Source organism: Teleopsis dalmanni, chromosome 1, assembly GCF_002237135.1.
Source record: "Teleopsis dalmanni isolate 2A chromosome 1, ASM223713v2, whole genome shotgun sequence".
Lineage (NCBI taxonomy): Eukaryota > Metazoa > Arthropoda > Insecta > Diptera > Diopsidae > Teleopsis > Teleopsis dalmanni.
Genome location: NC_051846.1, coordinates 227575697 through 227602052, shown reverse-complemented (window position 1 = coordinate 227602052; position 26356 = coordinate 227575697). Strand labels below are relative to the sequence as shown.

Below are 26356 nucleotides of genomic sequence, written 5' to 3'. Positions count from 1 at the left end.
ATTGGTTGTAATAGTTTGAAATTCGTTTGCTCTACCAGCTCATCAATATGGGTCTGTCTGAGAAAGTACAGATGTTTTTTCTTAGTTAGAGGCAAATGGGATCACTGGTGACATTTTCTACAAGTCTCTGGCTCGAGTCTAGACTACAGGAATAGTTTTGCCATTGTGAGTGTGTTCTTTTTCGGCTTGATATCAGAATATATTTTGCGTGGGTTATGCAGACCTTTATTCGATTGCTGAATATCTTATTTTTGGTTAGGATCGGTTGAATAACTAACTAACCTAGTGCTGTGTTTCACTTCAATGGTAATCATACATTTTATTTAGTTGGATTTTAATTTTTTGAAATATTTAAAAAATCAAAGGGTTTATATGTAAACTTGAAGGGGTTTTTTAGCTTTAAGCTCTCTATTTGTAGACTAAGAATTCATAATTTTTTAATATTAATTTTTTTTTGTCGAATATAACGCGTCTTATGTTAAAAAGAAATTATTAGAAAGGTTCGAACAGTAATGAAAAAACAATTACAAAAATTTTAGTTAATTTATTTAAATTTGATTGACCATACAACGCTTTTTCGAGTATTGCCAAGTACTCATTATCAGTGATATTAGGAAATAATCGAATTTTTATTTAATTAGTTTATAGTATGTATATAATTTGTTGGACTGCAAGTGCCAAGTTTAAAACTCGTGCCTATCAATTTAGAAACGATGACTAATCGTGTTCTCGTAGAGTAGCCAAGATTCGAACCTTTGTCATAATATTTTTTTTTGATTAATCTTGGCATTATCACTAGAACTATCAAGAATATATAAAAATATATAATTTGTTGGACTGCAAGTGTCAAGTTTAGAACTCGTGCCTCTCAATTCAGAAAATCGTGATTTTCCATTGTAGCCCAGGTTTAAACCTTTGTTAATTTTTCTTTTTTTTGATAGATTTTGACATTATCAGTACGGAGTAAAACTAGAAATATCAAGAACTATATTTTATATTAAGAATATATGAGTATATAATTTGTTGGACTGTAAGTCCCAAGCTTAGCACTCGTGCCGGCCTAATTAGAAACGAAGACTTATCGTGTTTTTCCACAGTAGCCAAGGTTCAAACCTTTGTTAATTTTTCTTTTTTTTGATAGATCTTAATATTATCAGTACGGAGTAATACTAGAAATATCAAGAACTATATTTCCTATTAAGAATTTAAAAATATATAATTTGTTGAACTGCAAGTCCCAAGCTTAGCACTCGTGCCTGCCTAATTAGAAACGAAGACTTATCGCGTTCTTCCACAGTAGCCAAGGTTCAAACCTTTGTTAATTTTTCTTTTTTTTGATAGATCTTGACATTATCAGTATGGAATAAAACTAGAAATATCAAGAACTATATTTCCTATAAAAAACAATTTTCTACCAAAACCTACTGGAAAACTTTGAATTTTTGTTATAATAGCATAAAACCATCTAAATTAATATAAATGAGATATGTTGAAAATTTAGTATGATATGTTTAACTGATTCTATACTATTCATTTTTTTTTGAAATATTTAAAAAATCAAAAATGTGAACTGAAACATTTCGTTTTTGGTTTGAGTTCTTGTGGTGGAACTTGACATTATCATTATACAAATATCAAGTACTATATTTCCTATTAAACTATATCTTCTACCGAGAGCTTGAGTACATTTTGAAGTATTAATTTAATAGCACAAAGTATTTTAAGCTTATATAAATGAGATATGTTAAATATATTGAAACTTGTATTTTTATTTTGTTTATTGTTTATATAATTTATATGTTTATATATTTAACTTTATTAGCTTAAAATGTTTATTTAGTTTTTGTTTCAAATTTTATTGTATATTGATTGTAATGATAATTATTTATTTTTACAAGAGACTTACATTCTTCAAATGTTGTAATAATGTACGATTGTTTATTTTGAAGCTAAAGAATTCAATAAAAATGTGTTAATAAATCTTGCAAGACAAAAGTTAACAAGTCGTTACGCCTTGACATGCAATACAAAAGATATAAGTTGGTTCAATGTTGGCCGTTTCAATCTCATTGCTCACTTCGGCTTGATTATTTATGGAAATTACAAGAATTCGAATTCATATTAATTACATCACCAAATAGCCAATAAATACCGAACACAGAACATTTACGTACGCAAAGCATTTCATCAGAATTAACAAGAAAAAAATGCAATGACTGTTTTCGGATTATGTTTCTCTTCTTCATAGATTCAGTAAATTCAGATTAGGGCTTAGTGTTATACTATACTTCGTTCACACTTTTACCATAATTTTGCGGTTTTTATTATGATTCAATTTTATTATGTTATAATTACAAGTTAATTTGATTCACTTTAAGTAATTCCCCATTGGGTTTAATGAAGTTGCCATTGGGATTTAATGAGCTTATATTTTGAAAATATTCAATATATAAAACATAAACAATAAACTATAAAAATATATTTACATATTTTGACTTGCAAACAAAATTTAAAAAAATTCCACATAAATAATAATATTAGTTAATTTTTAAGTGTTATTCTTACTACAAAACACGCATTCAAATTGAAAATAAGTACAAAAGATTTATGAAGACTTAAAAATACCAGATTTAAAAAAATAAAAATAAAATAATAATATTAAGCAAAAAATAATGTCTTTGTATTTTAAATATATTCTGCATTTCTATAAATTTAACTTGTAGACTTAAGAGAATTTAACTTTGAGATACATTTTTTGATATTTTAAAAGCTATGACCAACAACAAAATTTTATAGAACATTTTTTTGACTCTTTTAGAATTGATTTAATTTTTAATTAAAACTAGTAATGTTTTAAAGTGATTTCAAAGTTTACATTATTCTATTTAACCTAACAAATGTGTAGCACCCTCAAAAATAAGTTTAATAATTGTAAGTGTAAATAGTACAAAATAATTAAACCTTCCAACTGATATCGTTGGTTTTGATGTATAATATCATTTAAGTATTTTTATCCATAAGTCGGTGCTATGGACTAGGGATCAACACTTCCAAAACAAAAGTTATGATAGTTGACAGAAAAAAAGACAACAGCCAAATATAACGACGATTGCATGCTTTGAGGTTGTAAATAAATTTAACTATTTGAGATCCTTCATAACTAACACTGGCAAAAGGTCCGATGAAATTAAACATCATATAAAAATATCAAGATCTGCAACAACAAAACTTATAAAAATATGAAAGAAGAGAACTATAACAAAATCTACAAAGCGTCGTCTTGTAAACGCCTTGGTGTTTCCTATAGTTACTTATGCAGCATATATATGTGGCGGATGTGGTAACCACAGATAATTATTAAGACACGGAAAACACGATGGCAACGTTGTAACTTCACAAGCAAAAATCATATAAAAGCAGAACACAAGTAAGCATCACTCTTTTTTGCATTCGAGCCGTCAGCGAACAAGGACACAAGGAGTTATAGTGGAACAAATAAACCACATATATAGCAGATATCTACCCTGCAATCTATGCAGGAAAACAGAAAGAACAGACAGAAGATTGAGACCTTCGAAATGTGAGTCAATAGAAGAGTATTAAAAATTCCATAGACTGCTCATCGAAATAACTTCTATGTACTCGAAGAATAAAATGTAAGGACTAGGTTTATAAAAATGATTTCCAACTCATATTTAACCTAATTTGACCACGTAACGATGCGAACAGGAACTCTGGAACAAGTGCTTGTAAAGCCAAAAGTATGCGGAAGCAGACGACAAGGATGATCGCCTACACTTTGTGTGGATCAATTACAACCTCTTCTTAGAAAAACGATGTGAAGAGATACACATTGCTCAAGATCCAACAACATAACGCACCGCAACAAAAAATGTGCATTTATAGTACACCAACACGCTCTGTTAAGAGCAAAGGACTGAGAATGAAGGAAGTATTTTCCTCTGATGTTCATGTGAAATTTTATACATTACATATTTCTGCAGATTTTACTTAAGTTCATACATTAACTTCAAAAATGACTATTTAGAAATCAAACAACATATCGACAATTTCGTATCGGTTATGGACTTTGAAATTATCGAAAACCTGAGACTGGAAGAGATAAATACATAATCCCAAAGAAAAAAAGAATAAAATATTGTGCACCATTTTTAAAATGTTCATGTAAATTATTTTAGACGTCTTCCTTGAATATATCGATAAAAAATTACAAAATAAGAAAACTGGATACCGATCAGTTCGATTTTGTATTTACCAAATGAGCACTTTTCCAATAACTAAAAAAAATTCATTAAGGTACGATAGGCTATTATTCTTAAACTTAATAAAGACTTTAACTTAAAAAAAACTTTAACTTAAAAAAATCTTTAACCATCAGGCAGAGCATACAAGGGTGCAGTTCAAGCTTTTTAATGTACCTTAAGTAATATCATTGATATATATATACAGACGAAAAGCGGATATCATAGGACTCTTTTGTTACCACCTTTGGAGTGAGAGTGGACTGATTACGCTTCTTTTTTAAAAGTTATAGATACAGCGATGACCATAATTAACTTTATTTTGATAAAAGTATGGCAAAGTATGCAAAGTATTATTAATTCCCCACACTTTTTCAACAGAATATGTGCTTATTATTTTACGATTGCGCTATTGATGTAATACGATAATATATCGTTTATGGCTTCTTGTATTATAGTAATAGTTCCAACAGACCTATGTTATTAAGGAAATGTAGAGATATGTAAAATTTATATTGCCCAAAATGTCATAACCTGGTTTTTACAGCATGTCACACATATACTGAATTTTCGATCTGTAAATAACAGTTACTTCTAGTTAAAGATTTAAAAATTATTAATTCAGTGATAAATAACTTTTCAAATCTTATATTATTCTACCATCCAATTAGAGTTTTTTCTCTGACCTTGGTGTTCCAGAGAGCTTAATTTACTTGTTATTAATGTACAAAATTCCATAAAAACGTGTTCATTATAATTCAAATATTTATTATTTATACATTATTAAATAAACAAATTCATTATAGTAATTAAATTGAATAAAGAATATGTTTGTTTTCATATGTGTAATTTTAAGTAAAATTTTTTTATAATATTATTTTTTTAAAAATTATTTAATTAATAAAATTTAATGAATAAAATAAAAAAGTAATTTAAATTGGCATTATAAGATATGGTTTGAACCAGGTGCAAAAGTGTTTGAGCTATTATGGCTTCAAAACTGTCGTATGCTCCAATACGAGCTGTAGTTAAACACACACCTGTGTATTTGTTAACATCAAGGAATAAAAAAAAGAAAAATAACTTCAAAACTATTTCTTTTGTTTTTAATTAGGAAAAAAATTATTAAAAAATGTTTATATATTATTTATAAAAAAAGAAAGAAAATATTCAAATTTTGTATATTTCAAAGCTGATCTTAACAGTGTTCGTGTCAAGACAGTACTGTCCTTTGAATTCCACTAATTATGGTTAAATTTAATTATATTAAGACAATAATGAATAGAGAACCTTTTGATAATAATAAAGAAAATATAAATATAAAATTAAAAAATATTATATTAAAAAATATTTTTGATAATTCTATTGCAAAGTATTTGCTATTAACTTGATGTTTTTATTGAACCTATTATTTTTTTCTGGCTAATTTTATGTTAGCACTTGGCATATGCAAATAAATTCCCCTTATCAATTTCTAATAAACAATTAATATTTTTATAAGTTTACTATGCAAATATTTCAATAAATTATCCACGTCTATTAGCTTATGTCAATTTTTACAGAAACATCTTAATGACGCCTTTTCAATGATATACGAAAAACAAGTTTAATATAACAAAAATCATTCTCAAATAATTTCCCAATAGAGTGCTATTATATTTTATGAAAACACTGTTTATTAATTATGAATATTAATATAATTTTTTTTATTATAGTAAATATAACAATATTTTTTAAAGCATTTGTATAGAAAGTTTCAACAGCAAATGTTGCTTATGCGGGGCGTATGAGTAATCAATTTACACATGCATAATTCTATATAAAATTACTAAATATGGGTTTTTAATGTTAAAACTATTATGATTAATATTATGCTATCGGATATATCGTTGAAAAGTCACTCCCAAACAAATTTAGATCTTAAAATTTTTTTTATTTCAAAAACGCTTGATGACAATTCACTTAACCGATTAAGATAATATTTTTTTTGAAGTTTTTATCAAATAATTAATATATATAGCTTAGCTATTTGATAAATATGTATATATAATTAATTATAAGATTGGTCTTCTCAAATAGAAAGTGCGAAAAATGAATAAAATATTTTTAAAAAATAAGATATTCAATATACCCATATGTCCCCATACTTGGGACATATCACGCACCACTTATTACGATATAGAATATATTGCCATTTTTACAATTTTGAAAAAAATGCAATTTGCTTAATGTTAAATATAATTGTAGTGCAACGATGATTATCGTTATAAGGCACTACGGAAAGCACATCCATTATTGATCAATTCAAATATAAGCTCTATGAATTTATATTTTTTTTTAATAAATAAATATATATAGTTTGGTTTGATTTTATGCAATGATTTAATCATTTTTCTTTATGCATGCAATTTATATGTGAATAGTCTATTAAAAATAATAAAAAATTATTTCAGAAATGCAATTAACAATAGTGAGAATAAGGCCCAACTTTATTTTATGCACTTAAAGATATTTTAATTAATCATTGGCTTATTTGTTTATAAAATGTCAATCTTTATATTTTTTACTATCACGTTTTTTTATTGATTTTCCGTAACTGTTCGAGAAGAATACAAAATTATAAACAAGTATTAAGTGCATATTTGATCCTGATTATATATTCTGATATTGAAATATTATTAAAGATTATTGATGTTAATTTAATATATTAGATAATTCTGGTTATAGATTTTAAAATTTTATTATAGAACTAAAACTTTCCTAATAAAACTATTAAAAAAATACAATAAATATAGCTTCTTTAACAGTTATTATTATATTATTGATAATAAAATATAAATGTTAATAAGTTATTAAGCTTATTATTTATAAAATATTTATAGATTATTGCTTTTTAGATTTAATTGAGGAAATGATAGAATTTATAATTTTAATATGCACATGGACCTAATTATTATTAATATTTATTATAATATATTTTAATATTATTATAAAATAAATATATATTATATTATATTGTATATTGAATGTATTTAAAAATTTAGATTATAATAATTTTGAAATATACTGTAATATATTTTAGTGATATTTTGATGGATGTAAGTATTATTAATACTTTTTAATAACTTTATAATATATTTTACAATTATTATCATTTTATATTATAAAATAAAATTTATTGTGGTATTACAAAATATTTGTTTATAGAATTAAAAATGATTGGGATGTATATATTGATATTTATTACTATACTATTAGTAATGAATATCGAAATAAAATAAATAAAAACTCTAAATGTTGTCATAAATTAGCATTCATTCTGAAAAAAATATTATTCATGACTTAACCATTTTAACGAAAATCATAAGACAGTATAACGTTTCAACAAATAAAATTTTCATAAAATTCCTGAATTCTGATTTATTTTTTTTTTGTAATATAGATCCAAGGATACATTTTAATTTTCTAAACGGATGTTTAATGTAACAGGTTATAATTTAATTGAATTTAATAAATATAATAAACATAATACAAGATATATACTCTGTTTATATATAAACTGATACTCTATTTTTTACTTCTGAATTACTAGTTTACTGCATGGACCAAGGTTGTTTATTATAACTCGTACTATTAACTTAAATTTTAGCTTAGAAATATAGGTTTCAGACAAGAACGGATTTGGATCATTCTTGGGAAATATGTTTATTATAACTGAAGAAACCATATTGACAAGATTGTCATTTAAAATTCATGTCAGTTACGGGCATTTTTTGTAATAAAGATGACTATAAGCTCTATATTTTAATATAGTTCTATTGATTTACAATCACAATATTAATTTTTTGTAATAAAAAAATTTTAAACGAAATAATGTGGATATATTTTCACTACTACTAGTTCAAACAGGAAGTCGTTTATAATATAATAGAATCCTGTATAGATTTTGACCAAATTTTTGTCAGGTACATTTATTTTAATCCAGTTCCTAAAATACGCATAGTTTCCTTTCAAATTTTAAGTCAAAAGAATTGTTTTATATAATAGCAAAAAGAGTAAATTGTAAATTCAAAAAAAAAATTATATAAAATTAAAAAATTGTTTATAATTTTTTTTTAAATAAAATTAAAAATTTTAACACTTACACTGAACAACAACAATTCAATAGCAGAACAACAAAATATGTTAACAAAAAACTTTGATTTATTTTTGAGCACTTTAATTGCATTTTGAAATTCAATTAATTTTTTTCTTCTTTTGTATTATTATAAAATTAAAATATTTTTATTAAATTACAAGTTCGATAAATAATAATATATTTAACGAATTTTGTAATAGGAATTTAAATCAAATTTTAATTATTAATAAATATAAATTATTAATTTTAAACTTTTCTTAAAACGACACTGGAATCCTTTTTACATATAACAAATAAATTTTTTAAACAAAACTTTTTTTGTACCTAAAACAACGCGCCAACGATTTTAAAACGTTTTGCGCGCTCAGCCTCAACTTTGTGTTTAAAACAATTTTGCGTGCTTATTTCGAAATAATTTAGAATAAACGAAATCAACAGCTTTTATATCCTCCGTTTTGTTTTTTAAAAGAACTTCACGTCTTTGTTGTAGTGTTCAACAACGTCACAGAGTCGCTCTTAGAACACAACAGGTGTTGCAACACTCATTCCAAAAATATCGGCTAAAAATACTTCACCTTAAAAAGCAGCTTTTTAAGAGAATTTCGTTTCTTCGATATTTGTTCACAAGCAAAACATTTTATTTTTATTACTGCTACGTTGCAAGACTGGCTTGAATGTTACCCTTCTCGAGTTCAGGTCAATATCTTCGCTCTCAACTAATAGCCAACGTTTTAAAATCTAATACACATACTCTCTCGCTCTTTCTCTTAAAAAAGCGCATTAGTACAAATGATTTTAAAGTTTGCTAACAACTTTGTCAACATCTTTTAAAAATAGCAACAATATTCCGAATAAAATCAATTACAATAACAACACTAAGTAAATCAACAAAAAATAATAACAGTAATGCAGTTGTTGCTAATTTTAAGAATGTGATGACACGATAAACAATTAAATAAACTTAAAACTGATAAAGTCAACATTGTATCAATATTATTCAAACGGTACATTTTATATTGAGCTACCTTGCAGGTGTGTATATTAAATTCAGAAAGAAATTAAATTCAATTATTATTATAATTAAAATACAAACAAAATTGATAAATCTTTATCATACATAACAACAATAAAAAAACTAACCAATATGCTAAATTTCTGACACTAATTGTATATCAATTAGCCGCATTTCCCAAAAAAAAATTTTTTTTAAGATAATAAATCAAATTGGTATATTATTTACTGTTAGACTTTAATTAAAAGAATGATGTTTCGATATATTCTAATGTGATCTTCTTTTTTAATTGTTTATTCAAAAATTATATGTTATACAATTATATAAATTACAATATATTGGAAATAATATTTTTGAAGTTCTCTCTGTCTCTAGCAGTATGTACCAAGTCTCCTATTGTTCTTAACCCAGTCCAGTATCGGACTCAACCAAGACGTTTGTTTCCTTCCTATGCCGCGTTTGCCTTAGATTCTGCCTTCCACAATCGGTTGCAGCAATTCATGCGGAACGATTATTTCATTGTCAATGATTGCAAATTTAAGGTTATCTTTGCTTTTAGTTATATGTTATCACTACTAACGCCATTTAGCAGATTCGAGAAGTGATCACTCCAAATGTTACGCGTGGTTTGGACATCTAACACCAGATTAAAATCTTGATCTTTACAGGAATTAACTCCGGTTTTATAAACACTTGTCAGGCATTTGATTTTTTGATAGAATTTTCGAGCCATATTCCAGCTCAAGCTCTTCGTACTCACGTTTTTCTGCTTACTTCTTTTTTCATCTGAAAAGATGTTTCTCAACCCTTTTTTTTTGCCGATATCGTTCTCTACCAGCACGACCAAGAGTGTCGTGATGCTACCTTCCGTCTATCACAACGTGATAATTTAAATCCTATGTTTTGATCAGGTGACAGCCATGTTATATGATTTTAGCAAGCCTTTCGTTTATTGGTGTGAAGGTTAATACCAAATTTCTCAACCTTCGGCTTGGCAGCTGTAGTAGATATCACAACGATCTCTTTTAGAGCATACTTGTTCCGTCTATCGCATTTCCTGGATGGTGATAATGACTGCCTTGTATTTCTTGAAGACATTAACTAGCTGTATACATGTAGCTTCTCTATAAAGAGGTCGGATATTCCAAGTTCATATTCTTAAATCATATTCCTTATAACGTTTGCGTATTTTGTCAACAGTTAATGGTTTTCTTATCCGAGGCTGACTCTTTATTGTGATTGGAGTTATAGTTTTCCATAGTGGATTTCGAACCCACTCACGGATAATTGCTGCTATCCAGAGGGGCAGCGTGGAGGCTGTGTGTTATCCTGGATAGAACAGTGACAAGATCCGAACTGGCATTTACCATTTTCAAAATTATTAAAATAAATACATAAAAACTGTAATTATTAATAAAATACGAGTATTGGAAAATTTGTAATGTCCGTTACGTTAAAGATGAGACTGTTTTTAAATTTGATATACACATTTTTTTTAATTAATTGTTTAATTTATTGTAATAAACGAATTTCAAATTTGAAGACCTCAATTAATATCACTAAATTCGAAGAAATATATTCTGAGCTATTTCTTACAATATAAAAAAATCTATAGAAAAATTAAGTATTGAGAACGGAAATAATTAACATCATGTTGGACACACGATTCACATGGCTTAAACATGTTCAACTGAAAAGAATTAGCTGTGCCAAAATTCTTCATCACCCCCAATCGCTATTCAGAAATGAAAATCTCAATGGTAAGAACAGGAAGCTGATATATAACCAAATAATTCGTCCGTCACTTCTTTATGGATGTGTAGCGTTTACCAAAGCTCGGTAGAAGAAAAATACTGATCTCATTTAAAGGTGCATAAAAGGTGAAAAGGTAAACAATATATGCTTAATTTTATAGTATATCAATACATTTACATTTTCCCAGTATTAAAAATGAAATTAGAAATAACTGTTCAATTTTTACAAATTTTAATTAATTAATTAATTATTAGTTCGTATTTTAATTTTTATGTATTTTATTTTATATAAAAGAGTTTATACACGAAAAACACAAACAAAATCTTAGCTGACAATCGGGAGATCTAATCAATAGCAGATTTTTCAGTTGGTCTTTAGAAAACCGAAAAGAGCTTTCAGCAAAAGACCGCTGCCAGAATACAAAAGATCTTTTAAGCGATCTTTCGCAAGATTTCTGAGTGTGATGAGCTGAAAGATTGTTGCCAGAATTACCTTGTTAATGTATAGTAAATAAATTGACAAAATTTTTGTATGTTTTTTGTGGTAAAACAAAAATCAGTTTATGTGCAAAAGGCCGCTCAAGTATTATGTAATGTAAATATTTTTTATTTTAATTATGAGAGGAAGTATAAGTTATGGATGTACTTTTACCAATAACTAATTTTTGTTTTGCTAAAATAATATTTCATAATTTATATTAATTAATTTTTTACTATATATTAATTGCCATTAAAATATTTTAAAAATATTAATCAAACAAATAAAAAATAAAATCTTTCTGTTATAGCTCAATGAAAAGCGTACTTAGCGCCAACGTTAACTATGTCTTAAAAAATATGTATATTGATATGATTTTTAACGTTAGATGGCGTTGATTGATATTTGACATTTCCATATGATAGGTAATAAGGCTCTTGTTTTGATTGTTTATCAACAGCACGTGTATAACTTGAGAGCGGTGCAGATTTTTACTGATATTTAAGGAAATGGAATTGTTTACTGTACAAAGGTATTTAAACACAAATAATTATAAATATTTATTATAACTTACCAATTAAAATAGATATACAGATGATAAATTAGGAGAAAACAGTAATAAAGCTGAGGATGAGATTTTACAAAAACTACTACAAAAAGTAGAAAAGCGAAAAAGAAAACATAAAGCAGCTAAGGTTGAGCCGGAAACAGTTCAACCACAAATTACAGAAAAAAAGAGCAAATTAATTCAAGATGATAACACAAATCATGAGGAATTAGTACGAAATGAATTTGCGTCATCAACGGTAAGCAGCACAAAAGATATACAAGTTAATAATGATGTTGATCCAACCCATGTTGAGGAAAGTGAACATCTAAAAATATTAGGTGAAGATGTCGATTTCAGTAAACGTCAAAAAGTGGATATGGTACTGCCACCATGGTTAGCACATCCTACTGTCATATCAACAAGTATTTCAAAAAATATAAACGACACAAGTGCTACGAGTGATGCGGTAGCCGAATTAAGTTATTTGTCTCCACATATACGACAATCCCTTAAGGAAATGAACATAACAAATACATTTCCAGTACAATCAGCAGTTATACCATGGCTACTCGAAGCACATGCCAAACCATGGCCGTTTCGTCCGCGTGATATTTGCGTCTCGTCACCTACCGGCAGTGGAAAAACGTTAGCATTTGCTGTGCCAATTGTGCAACTGTTAGCCAACCGTGCACGTCGTAAGATTCGTGCATTAGTTGTTTTGCCTGTTACTGAATTAGCACTTCAAGTGTATAAAGTTTTTAAAAAACTGTGTGATAAAACCGACTTGACCGTTTCCTTATTGTCTAAGCAAGTTGCATTTTCTACAGAACAAGAACAACTTGTTGAGTTATATAAAGGCGAATATCATTCAAAAGTAGACATTATTATCACTACGCCTGGTAAATTTCGTTTATATATAAAATAAATTTAATAAAATATTAAATAATGAATTTCTTATAGGTCGCTTGGTCGATCATATACATGGAACAAAAGGCTTTTGTCTAAAATCCCTGAGATTTCTTGTTATAGATGAGGCTGATCGTATTATGGATGCTGTTTTCCAAAATTGGCTCTATCATCTTGATAATCACGTACGTGAGACATCCGATCAGTTACTTTCAGGACGTGTTGCACCACTTTGCTACAATGAACTCGAACAAATTGCTCTGACGCAACCACAAAAACTGCTTTTTTCAGCTACACTTTCACAAGATCCCGAAAAATTACAAAACCTGCGCCTGTTTCAACCAAAGCTGTTCACGTCTGTTTTAACCAATTTGGAAGAGTTGCGTGAGAAGTTTGCCAGCAATTTGCAAGAGCAAAAAGGCACGGAAGTACGTGGTGAATTTATTGGAAAATACACTACACCGGCAGAGTTATCGGAGAAATACTGCATAACTGAGGGTCGTCTTAAGCCTTTAACATTATATTCACTTATAAAAGAAAATAATTGGACAAAGTTCTTGTGCTTTACCAATAGTGCTGCATCTTCCACAAGGTAATATGCAAATATTTTCATTTAGTTTTAAATCTACACAAAACGAAACAATAATATATATACATTGAAGTATTTATTATACTTAAAATTAATTATTATGTACAATATATTTTACATAAACAGGTTGGCTATTGTACTTGAAAAACTCTGTGGTACTGAGCTAATAATTAGTGATCTGTCTGCTGCCATTAATGCTAGTGAACGATCAAAAATTTTGAATAAATTCTCCAAAAATAAAATAAATGGGTAAATACATATATCTTTCAAAAAAGTTTTAAATTTTGTTAGTTTTAAAATATTAATTATCCCTTTTATTTAAGGCTTGTCTGTTCGGATGCTTTAGCTCGTGGTATCGATATACCTGACGTGGATATAGTAATATCTTACGACCCACCACGACATATTAAAACATATATACATCGTATTGGACGTACAGCGCGCGCTGGAACACCTGGTACAGCTATAACCTTACTTACCCAAAAGGAACTTGATATTTTCAACGTAAGTTGTATATATAATATTATTATTTTAAAAGAAGAAATACTTACAATTTTAAATATAGAAAACACTTATTGAGGTTGGTAAAACGTTAACAGAAGAGATTGTAGTGACTTCGAATATTGAAGAGGAAAATGCTAAAAACTATCAAGCGGCTTTGGAAGTGTTGCGACACAAACTTGAACTTGAGAAACACAACAAAATGTTGATGAAACAACGTGCCAAGGATAGAGCAGTAATGCATAAAGAACCTGCAAAGATGACAATAATGGAGAAATTGCAAATGAAAGCAACCGAAGACATACAGGGCAAAGTTAAAGAAAAGCCATTACCGAGAAGAAAATTTACAAAAAAGGATAAAAGAAATAAATAAACATTTTGTTAAGAAAGTTATTCAATATTTTACACACAATAATTTTATTAAGTAAAATAAATTAAGATCTATAATCAATGATTGTAAGTTTATTTTAAAAAATGAAAACGTATGTAATACTTGTAGAGAATCTTTAAAAATCTTAAGAAGACTTAAGCTATTAAAGACCTGCCTCTAAGAAGAGTTCGATAAAGAACTTAAGAAATGTTTGGTCATAAAAAAGCTAAGTTATACAATTTAAACCAAGTATGCTAGCGTAATGACACTGCAGGGAATAAAGGTTTCACCATTATAGCAGCTTCTGGTTGTGAATAACATTCATCTAATTACACTATATAAAGCTATAGTATATGCGACATGTTTATTTTATTTGTAGATTTTGGTAAAGATAAGCAGCTGGATCACTGGCTAGGGTAATATTGACAAAGAGAAAGATTAAGAAAGATTGAACTGATGCTGTATCGTTGACTGTATACATTGTCTACAATTGAATTCTTATTGCATTACATATTACATTCTTAATGAACTGTTAGTTTTTATTTAACTTAATAATTATATAGAATATTAGAATGTATTTATATTCTAAAATATTTGCCACTAAAATCAAATTCTCGGTCTTTAACTTTTCTTTACTAAACGGAGAACACTTAATATTATTAGACAAATAGAAGTTTTAGTAGAAAATGAAGTAAATTGAAGCTTCAATGTTAATTTAATAATCAAGAACTTCTGTACAGCTTTTTATTATTTCAAAAAATAATTAACGAGTTTTTAATTAATGTATCGCAAATATCAAGAACGACTTCAAACTGGACATAGGAAGACATATAGTATTCTTAAATACATAAGAATATATAAGAAATAAAGTGCCATATATGTATATATAAGAAATATTTCCAAAAAAAACAGGGATGATAAGTATATAATAAACAACTATGAAGTGAGCCAAATATTCAATGAATTAGATATAAATACCTATTCGTACTAAAACTCAAGTAAAGTACAAACTGAGAGCGTAACATAAATAAAGTGCCAAATTACGCTCTTTACTCAGATTTTCATGGAACAGTTTCGCATAAGGTCTGGTCAGAACACCAGTGCCATGCAAATAAACAATACAAAAATTTAAATTCAAACCAAAATAGCTGATTTACGCATCACACAAATTTTACTTGAAATAAAATGTACGAGTAAAGTCTGTGTAGCATTTTTAAATTTCGACAGGGATATTAAGCTCTTTTAGATGCTCTCATTTACTCGAAAATTTGCTGGTGGAATGCACTTGTGGAACAGACTTAATATTTTGTTATAATTCACAACTACTTAAAAATCTTTAATATTAATTTAATAATAAAATAAACACTTTATGGGCTTTCAAAGTAAAAATAGTAATGATTCATTATTTGCCCTTATAATTTATTTATGTTTCCATCAAAAATCTTTAATACGTTTTACAGCTTTGTCTTTTTTACAAACTTTACATTTATTAACTTTCAGAATTCTATTTTATTTTTTAAAATTTCTCTTAAAACATAAATGCGCTACAGTTTATCACCGAATTAAATAAATACTTTATACTTAATTTAATTTTCACATAAATTTTTATAAATTTGTGAGAATACAATTGGTATAATTTTTTTATATATGGTAACAATGTTTAAACAAAATATATTTGCTTCAATTACTTATGTATTCATTTTAATATTTAATTATATGTATATTTGTTGATTAAGATAATTAATCAATGCAATATTAACAGAAACAATAATTTAATATATAAAAAATTTTTTGTTTTCGTTGTAGAACACTTTTTCTTTAAATTGTAGCTAATTCGAGATTTGTAATTTCGTTAAAACAAATACAAAATAAGGACCGATGGGTTAAATGTATTAGAAAGTATCACAGTCATTAGAGATAAAAAAAAATTCTTTTAATTTTCAGAAAAAACATTCAAATATATAATAAGGAAATTTTGGAGAGATAGTACTATAAAAATTCTCTCCATGTATATTTATATATACGAAAAAATTAATATTCAGTATGCTAAACTGTAAACCATCAATCTGTTTACTTTATGAAATTATAAGTATATAGTACAATTTATTTAATTTGCATTTATAGTTTTGAGAATTCTTTTTACTTGCATATTTAGTACATTATTTAAACTAAATATATTTTAATCAATGCATTTACATAGATTTTATTTTCTGAAATTTGTATACCATTGTAAATTTTGTAAATTTGTAATACGTTGTGTTGATAACTACTTATTCATTAAAGTTTATAATGTATAAAATTTTTTTTTGTATTACAAGGAATTCAGAAACGAGACCATTTCTACATTATTGTTAGCCAAAAAGTTGAATTTGTCTGCATATTTCAGTTTTATCTCATTAACGATGTTAACACCAAGGGCGTAAGTGATTTCATCAGCATATTGTTTCTGATATAGTACATGCACAACAATTGCCAAAATTTGCTCAACGAAATCAATGATGGCATCACGTGAACTAATCAGAAGTAGCTGGAAACATTTGAATATATGTTCATTTTCTTGTATATCTTCTTTAATTGGCAATTTCTGTAAAAATACTGGCAACACTTGTTGAAGAGGAACCTTTCCGGGACTTGTTAAAATGAGACGTGCTACAGCACCGCATACGTTATCTACAGCGCTCGGTTTAGTTTCATTTGCAAAGCGTTGTGACAATGCATTCAAAATTGCTGGATATTGTCTAAAAATCATAAAAAACGTAAATAATTAAAGAGCTCAAGCTCAATACATGGAAAGATCAAAATTTACTTACGGATAGGATTTTTCTGCAGAATTTAGAACTAATTCTCCTAAACCAAACAGCGCATTTTGTCTCGCCTGCTCACTGTGATCTGTTAATCCAGACATCATAACTGCGCACATTGTATCAAAGTATTTAGCTGAATATTGTTTTAATGGTGAAAAGCATTCTGCTAGTGCACCATAAATAAATGCACGTTGATTTTCTAAATCTTTATTTTTTCTTGCTTTTAACTAAAAATGAAATTAATAATAAAAATAAAATACCATCTATTTTTATAAAACAAAAATTAGTTACCAATTTTTTCAAATATACACCATGAATACGTGAAAAGTATATATCAAATATGTGTGGTTGTACTGCATGGCCTAGCAATGGTAATAAATTTCCTCCAGTTTCGATTATTGCTTCATCAAATTCACTCTCTTCTAGTCCCTCATCCGACTCATCGTCTTCATCAACATCTTCGAACTGACATGTGAGCTTACCAAGCATAACATTCTCAATGATAGTATAAATAATGTTAACTTGTTCTTCGCTAGATGCTACTAAACTTTTTAATTCTTTTAACATATCAGTTATACCATCCATGCAAGTTACAACAACTCCAGGATTTTCATCGTCCTGAATAAGTCGTGCCAATTTTTTTAATAATACAGCAACAGCATTAATAACAGCTTGCGACTTCTCTTGATTTTTAAGACATAAGATAAAAGCTATCAATGTTTCAACTGATACTTTACGCAATTCGTCAGTTGGATGATCCAATTTTTTATAAACTTCCTCATAAGATCTTTCTATGTATGGTAAAAGCGAATGGCCCGAATGCTGTGCGAAATCTTTTAATGCTATAATAATTTCTTCCTTTTCATCTAAATAAGGATTTTCAACATCGAAATCTTGATCGTTTGCATCTTCTTTGTCATTTTCAGACTGTGAAATATCGATATCTTCTTCATCTGATCCTTCACTGGAAGACTCATTATCATCCATTACTTTTGGACATTCTTCATCAGGTCTACCTAAAGTTGTTAACATAAGTGGAATCACTTTCGGGAATACCGAAGCCATTTGTTCATTTACAACTTCTGATAATGCGCCCAATAAGTTATATATGCAACGATGCAATTCTGGATCTTCAGAGGACTCTAATAAAGAAAGTGCAAAACTCATTGTGTCTAATGCTAATGGCATAAAATTCAATTTGCCAATATAACGTGCAATTGAAGCTAAAGTATCAATAGCTTGAGGGCGTAATGCATTAATATTCTCATCATCAGATTTTTCTAAATATGGTCGGAGTAAAGAAATCATTTCTTCAAAATAAGGCAACATTTTTTCTTTTACAGCTGAAACAATGGAAGAAACGCAACTAAAGCCCATTTCTCGTAAACGTACTGTATGAACTGGAGATAATATTTCATAAATTCTACAAAAACAAAAAAATATATATATTATAGTCACATATATACATAATTAAACATATAAATTATATTTGCAGATTTCTTAATGTGAAGTTTTAAATAATAAAATTATGTTCACTAAATGGTATATTATTAAATTTTATATACTATATTATATATATATATATTATAGTATAGTATATATATACTATATTATATATATATATATATATATATATATATATAGTATTATATATATAATATACATAATACATAATACATATACATAATACATAATACATAATACATAATACATATATCATAATACATAATACATAATACATAATAACATAATACATAATACATAATACATATACATAATATTATATATATATATTATATATAATATATATATATATATATATATATATATATATATATATATATATATATATATATATATATTATGTATTATGTATTATGTATTATAATACATAATACATAATACATAATATATAATACATAATACATAATACATAATACATAATACAATACATATACATAATACATAATCACTAATACATAATACATAATATATTATATATATATATTATTATTATATATATATATATATATATATATATATATATATATTTATTATATATATATATATATATATATTATTTATTATTATTATTGTATTATGTTATTATGTATTATGTATTATGTATTGATGTATTATGTATTATGTATTATGTATTTATGTATTATGTATTATAGATTATGTATTATGTATTATGTATTATGTATTATGTATTATGTATTATGTATTATGTATTATGTATTATGTATTATGTATTATGTATTATGTATTATGTATTATGTATTATGAATTATATATATTATATATATAGAACTCCATAATGCAAATTATAACTGGAATCATATATGCCACGAAGCACCCAATAGAGTTAGGTTTAGATCTATGGCAGAGGTCCTACGATCCACGAGGAGAAAAGGACAACAATAAGTAAGTACTATCAAATTAAAGTAGTTAGATATAATTGACCGGTGATGCCTATTAAGTGTCCATTTTAAGTACTGTCAAATTAAGGTAGTTAGATGTAATTGACCGGGGGATGTCAATAAAGTGTCCATTTTAAGACACAGCTGTATTTGTAGCTCGCAGGGATCTAAAACAAATTACATGACGAAAATATGGGGCAAGCATGTGTATGTGGTTTTAAGACACTCATTAAATGAAATTACATGTACTTTAGATATTAGAGAGTAGATTTATACTACCAGTTTCTAATAATTATTAAATGTTATATATCTTTAGTACAATATTTTTGTTCTTCCCACCAAATGGACTTTAATTATTATGTTTTGTTGTAAAAAATTACTACATAAGACATTGGGAATGGATCCGAAACTCCGTTGACTAATGCTACAATTAGATAATTTTATTTAACACAAGGTGTTATAAGTTATTAATACGTCTTTATACAATATACAAATGTTAAAAAAAGATACGATTATTTTTCTTAATATAAAAAAATCCATATATATATATATAAATATATGTCATTTAATTAAATTTACCTTGCCATTAACACTGGCAAATGCGGCACCAACTCTTCTTCCATGTGCTCGCAAAAGGTTTCTAATGCATAAAACATGCGATCTATATGCTTAGGTTCAGGAAGACCTCTCTAAAATTTACATTTAAAAAAATTCATTTTAAAACATTTTTAAATAATTAATTAATTAGTATAACTCACATTAAACTCTACACTAACATTATGCATATAATCGAACAAAATTGGCAGAATTTGTGGAGCGAAACGAGTTATATCAGGTTGCAAATATTCAGAAAATTGACCTAACGCGAAAAAGGCTGCAGCACGAGCTAACGTAGATTGATCCGTTAAGCCAACTCTGATAATTTCAAACATAGGATTCAAATAGTTATTGCAAATTGTTTCAGAGCAACCTTCTGCGATAACCGCCATAGATAAGTATGCGCCACGACGTTCCATAGGATTTGGACCTTGTAATGCTCCTTCTAACATTTGTAACAATGGTGGTATAAATTTATCAGGTGGCAAATGTAAAGCACACATATCCATTGTCTGAGCAGCTGTAGTCATTGGACTATTTGCATCTTGACCAAGAAAGTATTCATCGTCGTCTGTAAGATTTAAAATCATTAAAAATATTTTCTTTTTTTGTATATATATTTTTATATTTTTGTATACTATTTACCTTCTTCGTCTTCAGGTTCTGTGCACATTAGTCCAAATATAAGTTTCAGAATAGGTTCCAGTAATTTTTGCTTAATGATAATCTTCTTTTTCAAGCGTACTATGAAACCAATATAAGCTACACTTTTAATGCGTATAGCTGGATCTAATTCAGTATTTTGTGACAATTCAATACATAACTCGAGCATTAGCTTAACATAGTTATTCATTAATTTTGGAGTGTAATCTGCAATATTTTCTAATATATCAAACGCACGAATAAATTCATCTGGATTTCCAGAAAAGGCAAAGTATCGTATGGTTTTGATAATCGAAGGTATGTACTTTTGAATTGTACCTTCTGCAGCATTATGTCCAACAATAAATGGTATCAAATAATTCATACCAACTATTATATTAAGTACAACTTGTGATGTAACATTCATGTTGCCCGCTTCTGTAGCCACCATTGCAGATGTAAATAAATTGCATATAGAATTCAAATGTGGTATAAATTGATTGGGAGCAACATCTGATAGTACTGCAAAAATTGCTGTTCCCAATTCTTTTTCTTTAGCATCATTTGAATTGCTGTATTTATAAATAATTCCCAATATCTCTTCCATAAAACTTGTATCCATATCTTGACCACTGTTAAGCAAAATTACACCCACAAGTTGAGCTATGGCATTGCGAACAGACTTTTCATTTTCGTCCAGCAACGCTTTAAGCATTCCGGTTTTGATTCTAAATAAAATGATCAAATTATTAAATTTATTTGAGATTGTTTAGATATATGAAGTTGAAATATTTGATTAAAACTTACATAAATTGAACTTCTGTTGTCACGGTTAGCCAGTTACGTCTTTTAGCTAAACGTCTACGAAGTAATGTTGCGGCATATTGACGAATAGCCGGAGGATGTTGTGAAACAACAATGTTGCATAATATTGCTATAGTGTCTGGATGTTTATAAGCTTCAGTTAATTCTGCATTAGCCTAAATAAAAGAAAAAATTGAAGCAAAAATTATAAAAACATTACTGATTCAAAGATTGTGGGATATATGAGCGCAAACTATGCCATTACTTCAAATTTTAACTCTCGAGTCTATGTTCTGGAACTGAAACACCTTAATTATTAGAAATTAAATAGAATTACAACAAATGTTCGAAAGTGTTCGAACTGCTGAAAATACATCGAATACTCTGTTTGCTCGCTTTGCTAGAACATATAAACACTCGACACTTCGAATCTATCGAATAATATTTGAAGCACTATAAAAATTAAATTACGAAATATATTGTATCGTCGTAGACAAGTTTTAAGTATGTGATGTTATTTTGACTGCAAGAGAACTATCGATATCGTTAACTATGGTTTGAGAGCTAAGAAAATGTTTAGTAATGTTTGGTAATTCATCATGAACTGTTTAAAGCAAGAACAACGCTTCCAAATTGAGGAAATTTAGCTTAAAAAAAAATAAATCTGTTCCCGAATTTCATAGAGCACTTCGGCCATTTTACGGCCAACATAATGAGTAATGAGTAAGCAATTCATACAGTTATAGATCATTTTCACATGATTTCACTCTTCTCGATTCAAAACCATCAACATCTATTAAAATTGACTGATTGGTGCAGTTTATACGCTAGCAGTATTATCGGTCCCTAATTTCTTTCAGAATAAGGAATAAGCTACCATTACGATGAATGGCTAGCGCTATCGAGGCGTGCTGACTGAAGTTTTGTATCGAAAATAATCAGTTAAACATCGATGACATTTGGCATTTGGTTCCAACTAGACAGCACAACTTGCCATACAGCGCGCTTAACTGTCGATTTATTGCGATATCAATTTGATAACTTTATTTTCAGAATTGGTCCTGTTAACTGGCCCTTCGTTCGTGCGATTTAACGATTCTGGATGACTTTTCATGTGACTACTATATTGACATTGGTTTATGTCGACAAACCAGCAACTCTTGCTTGAAGTATTGGAAGCTAATGTTCATGCCACCATTGACGCCATACGGTCAAATTTATTGCAAAAAAGTCAGAAATGACAGAAAGGACTGATCGAATGGATCATATATCTCGGTAGTTGCGACGGACATATGTGAGAAATCATATTCAGAAAATAAATGTCATGAAATTATCTGCCAGATTATAATAAGAAAAATTTCATTCCAACAATATTGCTTTCTTGTATTATAATTTTAAGTTCTCATGCAGTTAAAAAAACCCTCGTTGTATACTTTAATGTGATTGAATGAAATTGTCCTAGTAAAATACTATTAAATAAAGTAAGACATAATAAAAATAGCATTCTATCCTTAAAAATTTTACTATTAAGCAATGAATTCACACTTTGCCGAAAATTGTATCCGCTATGTTAAATATAACATTTGCATTTAGTTTTACTTTCAACGCGCATAATAATGAAAATCATGGAGAATGATACACCGCGATTAATGACATCTATGTATTATATTTTTTCTGAAGAAAATTTCCTAAGTTAAGATGAACAAATTACTGCTTTCCGTATATCTAACATTATTTTCTAATTCATGATTATATACACCCATCAGTTAAATTAGTCATATAAAGATACTACCCTGATAGGAGCAAATAATATGAATGTATCTCTTTGCAAACTCAGAGGCTAACGTTGTTTGTCATATATTTGAATGATTTTAGTTATTAGAAGAATGCCCGGTTTAAAAGCCAGTCATTATTCTGAATTTGGTCTTACACTAACAATTTTTTTTTTGGTACTAGTACAAATGAGCTCATTGGATTCATAGGTATTTGACATCGATGGACGTTCCCAAAAAAGTTAATGGAGCTATGCAACCATATAATGAATAATGAAGATCTTAAAAATATATATATCAGTAAATATATTAATATATATCATAATTAGTGATTAAACATAATTTTTTTTATTTTTCTTGAGGTCTTATATATAGGTTTTTAGTTTTTTTGGAAACCAATTGAATTATTTTCCATACATTTGTATGAAATTATTTTTTTCCTTTAACGGCATTTCGTTTTATTGTCAATTTTTTTGGAATGATTTAAGGCCCTTAAGCGAGGTATAGGTGTACATGATAAATAAACGGGTTAGGATGCAGAGTTTTTGCATGAGGGGAGCGGATTATTAGGAAGTGGAAACTACTTCCTACTGACTGAATAACCGTTATTGGTTCTGTTTATATTTGACACTCAGTCTTATATAGTAAACAGCTGCTTACAATCACGACAAAATATGAAATATTTTTCAGTACATTAATGAACCGAAGAACTAAAAAGTAATATAAAATAATTTATTCGTAAAGATATAAAATATATATTATTAATATTAAATATCAAATATGAATGTTTATATTTATTAATAAATTTCTGTGAATTCAAGCACAATTAAAAATTGCCTTAGCAACAGTACGAATTTGCACGAAATTTGTTGAGATACAATTGATCACAATACATTGGCATGTTAATTGCTTAGAGGGTGGGTTGCGACCACAGAGGGTCGAGAAGCACTAGCACGTGTTGGCTTGTCGCACATGTGTGCAAATTATTATTATAACTTTTAATAATTAAACGATCTTATATGAATCATAATAAATAATATGCAAATACATTAGCATTTTCGCTGACACAAGTAAACAATTAAGCAATTGTTTATACTTCTTAGTACATGTGCTTTTAAAACATATAAAATAGGTTATGAAGTAAAGAAAATCTTAATTATTATATATGTAGCCAAATAAATTAGATAAAGTTAAATAAATTATAACAAATTCTTCAGTTATTTGTAGGTTTAAAATGGAAAATAAAAATCAAGAACTAGGTTTAAATACCTAAAAATAGAATATTTATTAGTTTTTAACACCTCAGGTAGAAAAAATGTTATTTAATTTTCAATTAAAATTTGTATTGTGAAATTTTGTTAAAACTTCCAAGACTAATTCTATTTGGCTTTACATCAAGTATGGCAGTCAGTCACTAGCAAATTTTTTCGCAATATCACACACACACACACACACACACACACACACACACATCCAAACACATAATTTTTTATTTATAACACCAATGGTAAAGACAATAAAATTTAACAAATTAAAAACATCTTTTATTTTACAAAAACTGTATACATTATAATAAAATAACCAAAGATATAATTTTGTGACTTTAAAAAAAATTTTGAAAATTCTGTTTGTGCTCACACGTGGTAACTTTTATTTCAACAATAAATATATAAATAATAACTCACCTGTCTTATAACCTCGCTATCTGCTTCCAATAATTTTTTAATTATTTCTTCCATTTTCAAAAATAAATTATCTTATATATTATCACTTGAAACCCTTAATTTTATACGTTATTGCAATTTGCAGTACACTCGCAGCCTACGCTGCCGGTAGTAAAAAGTTCCTCGGCGTATGCAAAAATGAACTGCAAAAGAAATTGTGTTGGAAAACGTCAAATTTTAGTTGTCAAATGTGGCATAAGAAGTACGAATAAAAATTTACATACAAAAGTTATTACTTATATAAATTTAATAGAATATTATGACGAATACCTCTATTGTCATAAATGCTTATAACGTCCAAATCGGTAACATTTTTTTGTAAATTTCTTCAGATAAACTATATGATAGTTTAAAAGACTTCAATTATTATAAAATTATAATATAAAACTAAGAAAAAAGTATTTTAATAAATGAATAAGCAAAAATATAAAAATTGAAATAGAAATAAAATTATTTATTTTATTTACTATAAATATAAAATTTAATTTCAATGAAACATTGTGAAGAATAATTTATCATATATCAAAGTTAACTGATGTTTACTATATTACACACTTATGCTATGCTTAGACTATTGCACTTAATTGAACTATATAAAGCAATATTGTTTGTGAAAAATTGAAAAATTGCTATATCTTTTGTTTAAAATTTCAAATGAAATTAAGGTTATTTTTTTTCATTTTGGTCTAACTTTATAACTGAAATTTGTAACAACTTAATTTCACTTATATGGCGTTTACACTGGCCACAAATGACTCATTTCAAATCAGTCATTTGAAAGTGTTTACATTCGTTATTACTCATTTGTTATCATTTCAAATAGCGGATTTGTTAACATGCCTGTTAAATTGATTTTTGGCCTGTCCCAAAAAAATGTTGGATGAAGGTAGTATATAAGAGGTGCATCGTTTTCAAGGAAATGCTACCACCAAATATTTCTTTACCTTATTTTGTAAATATGTCAAAAACAGCTTCTTCAAACTGTCAAAATGCCATTATTTAGGGTATTTTCAATGTATTCATATGCATA

The 26356-nt window shown here is 27.4% G+C and overlaps 2 protein-coding genes across 2 annotated transcripts; one reads left to right on the top strand and one right to left on the bottom strand.

The window, feature by feature from the left end:
- Window positions 1–12083: 12083 nt before the first annotated feature.
- LOC119672515 (probable ATP-dependent RNA helicase Dbp73D) lies at window positions 12084–14574 on the top strand. The gene is made up of 6 exons (XM_038083574.1): window positions 12084–12176; window positions 12231–13093; window positions 13155–13692; window positions 13816–13938; window positions 14013–14193; window positions 14255–14574. Exons 1-6 carry the CDS (start codon window positions 12154–12156, stop codon window positions 14561–14563), a joined length of 2037 nt encoding a protein of 678 aa, XP_037939502.1. The 5' UTR covers window positions 12084–12153; the 3' UTR covers window positions 14564–14574.
- Window positions 14575–15966: 1392 nt separating this feature from the next.
- LOC119672514 (importin-4-like) lies at window positions 15967–25732 on the bottom strand. The gene is made up of 9 exons (XM_038083573.1): window positions 25597–25732; window positions 25288–25469; window positions 21834–22006; window positions 21030–21754; window positions 20546–20955; window positions 20367–20476; window positions 17656–18787; window positions 17371–17591; window positions 15967–17298 (listed from the first exon to the last, which is right to left on the bottom strand). Exons 2-9 carry the CDS (start codon window positions 25339–25341, stop codon window positions 16872–16874), a joined length of 3252 nt encoding a protein of 1083 aa, XP_037939501.1. The 5' UTR covers window positions 25342–25469; window positions 25597–25732; the 3' UTR covers window positions 15967–16871.
- Between the last annotated feature and the right edge of the window lie 624 nt (window positions 25733–26356).

What these genes read in the sequence shown, in the direction of transcription:
- LOC119672515 (XM_038083574.1), top strand. Translation starts at nt 12,154, where the DNA reads ATGGAATTGTTTACTGTACAAAG. An exon ending in GAATTGTTTACTGTACAAAG is followed by an intron (nt 12,177 to 12,230) that starts GTATTTAAACAC and finishes CAATTAAAATAG; the next exon opens with ATATACAGATGATAAATTAG. An exon ending in CATTATTATCACTACGCCTG is followed by an intron (nt 13,094 to 13,154) that starts GTAAATTTCGTT and finishes AATTTCTTATAG; the next exon opens with GTCGCTTGGTCGATCATATA.
- LOC119672514 (XM_038083573.1), bottom strand. Translation starts at nt 25,341, where the DNA reads ATGGAAGAAATAATTAAAAAATTATTGGAAGCAGATAGCGAGGTTATA. An exon ending in ATAGCGAGGTTATAAGACAG is followed by an intron (nt 22,007 to 25,287) that starts GTGAGTTATTAT and finishes TCTTTTATTTAG; the next exon opens with GCTAATGCAGAATTAACTGA. An exon ending in ACAACAGAAGTTCAATTTAT is followed by an intron (nt 21,755 to 21,833) that starts GTAAGTTTTAAT and finishes CATTTTATTTAG; the next exon opens with AATCAAAACCGGAATGCTTA.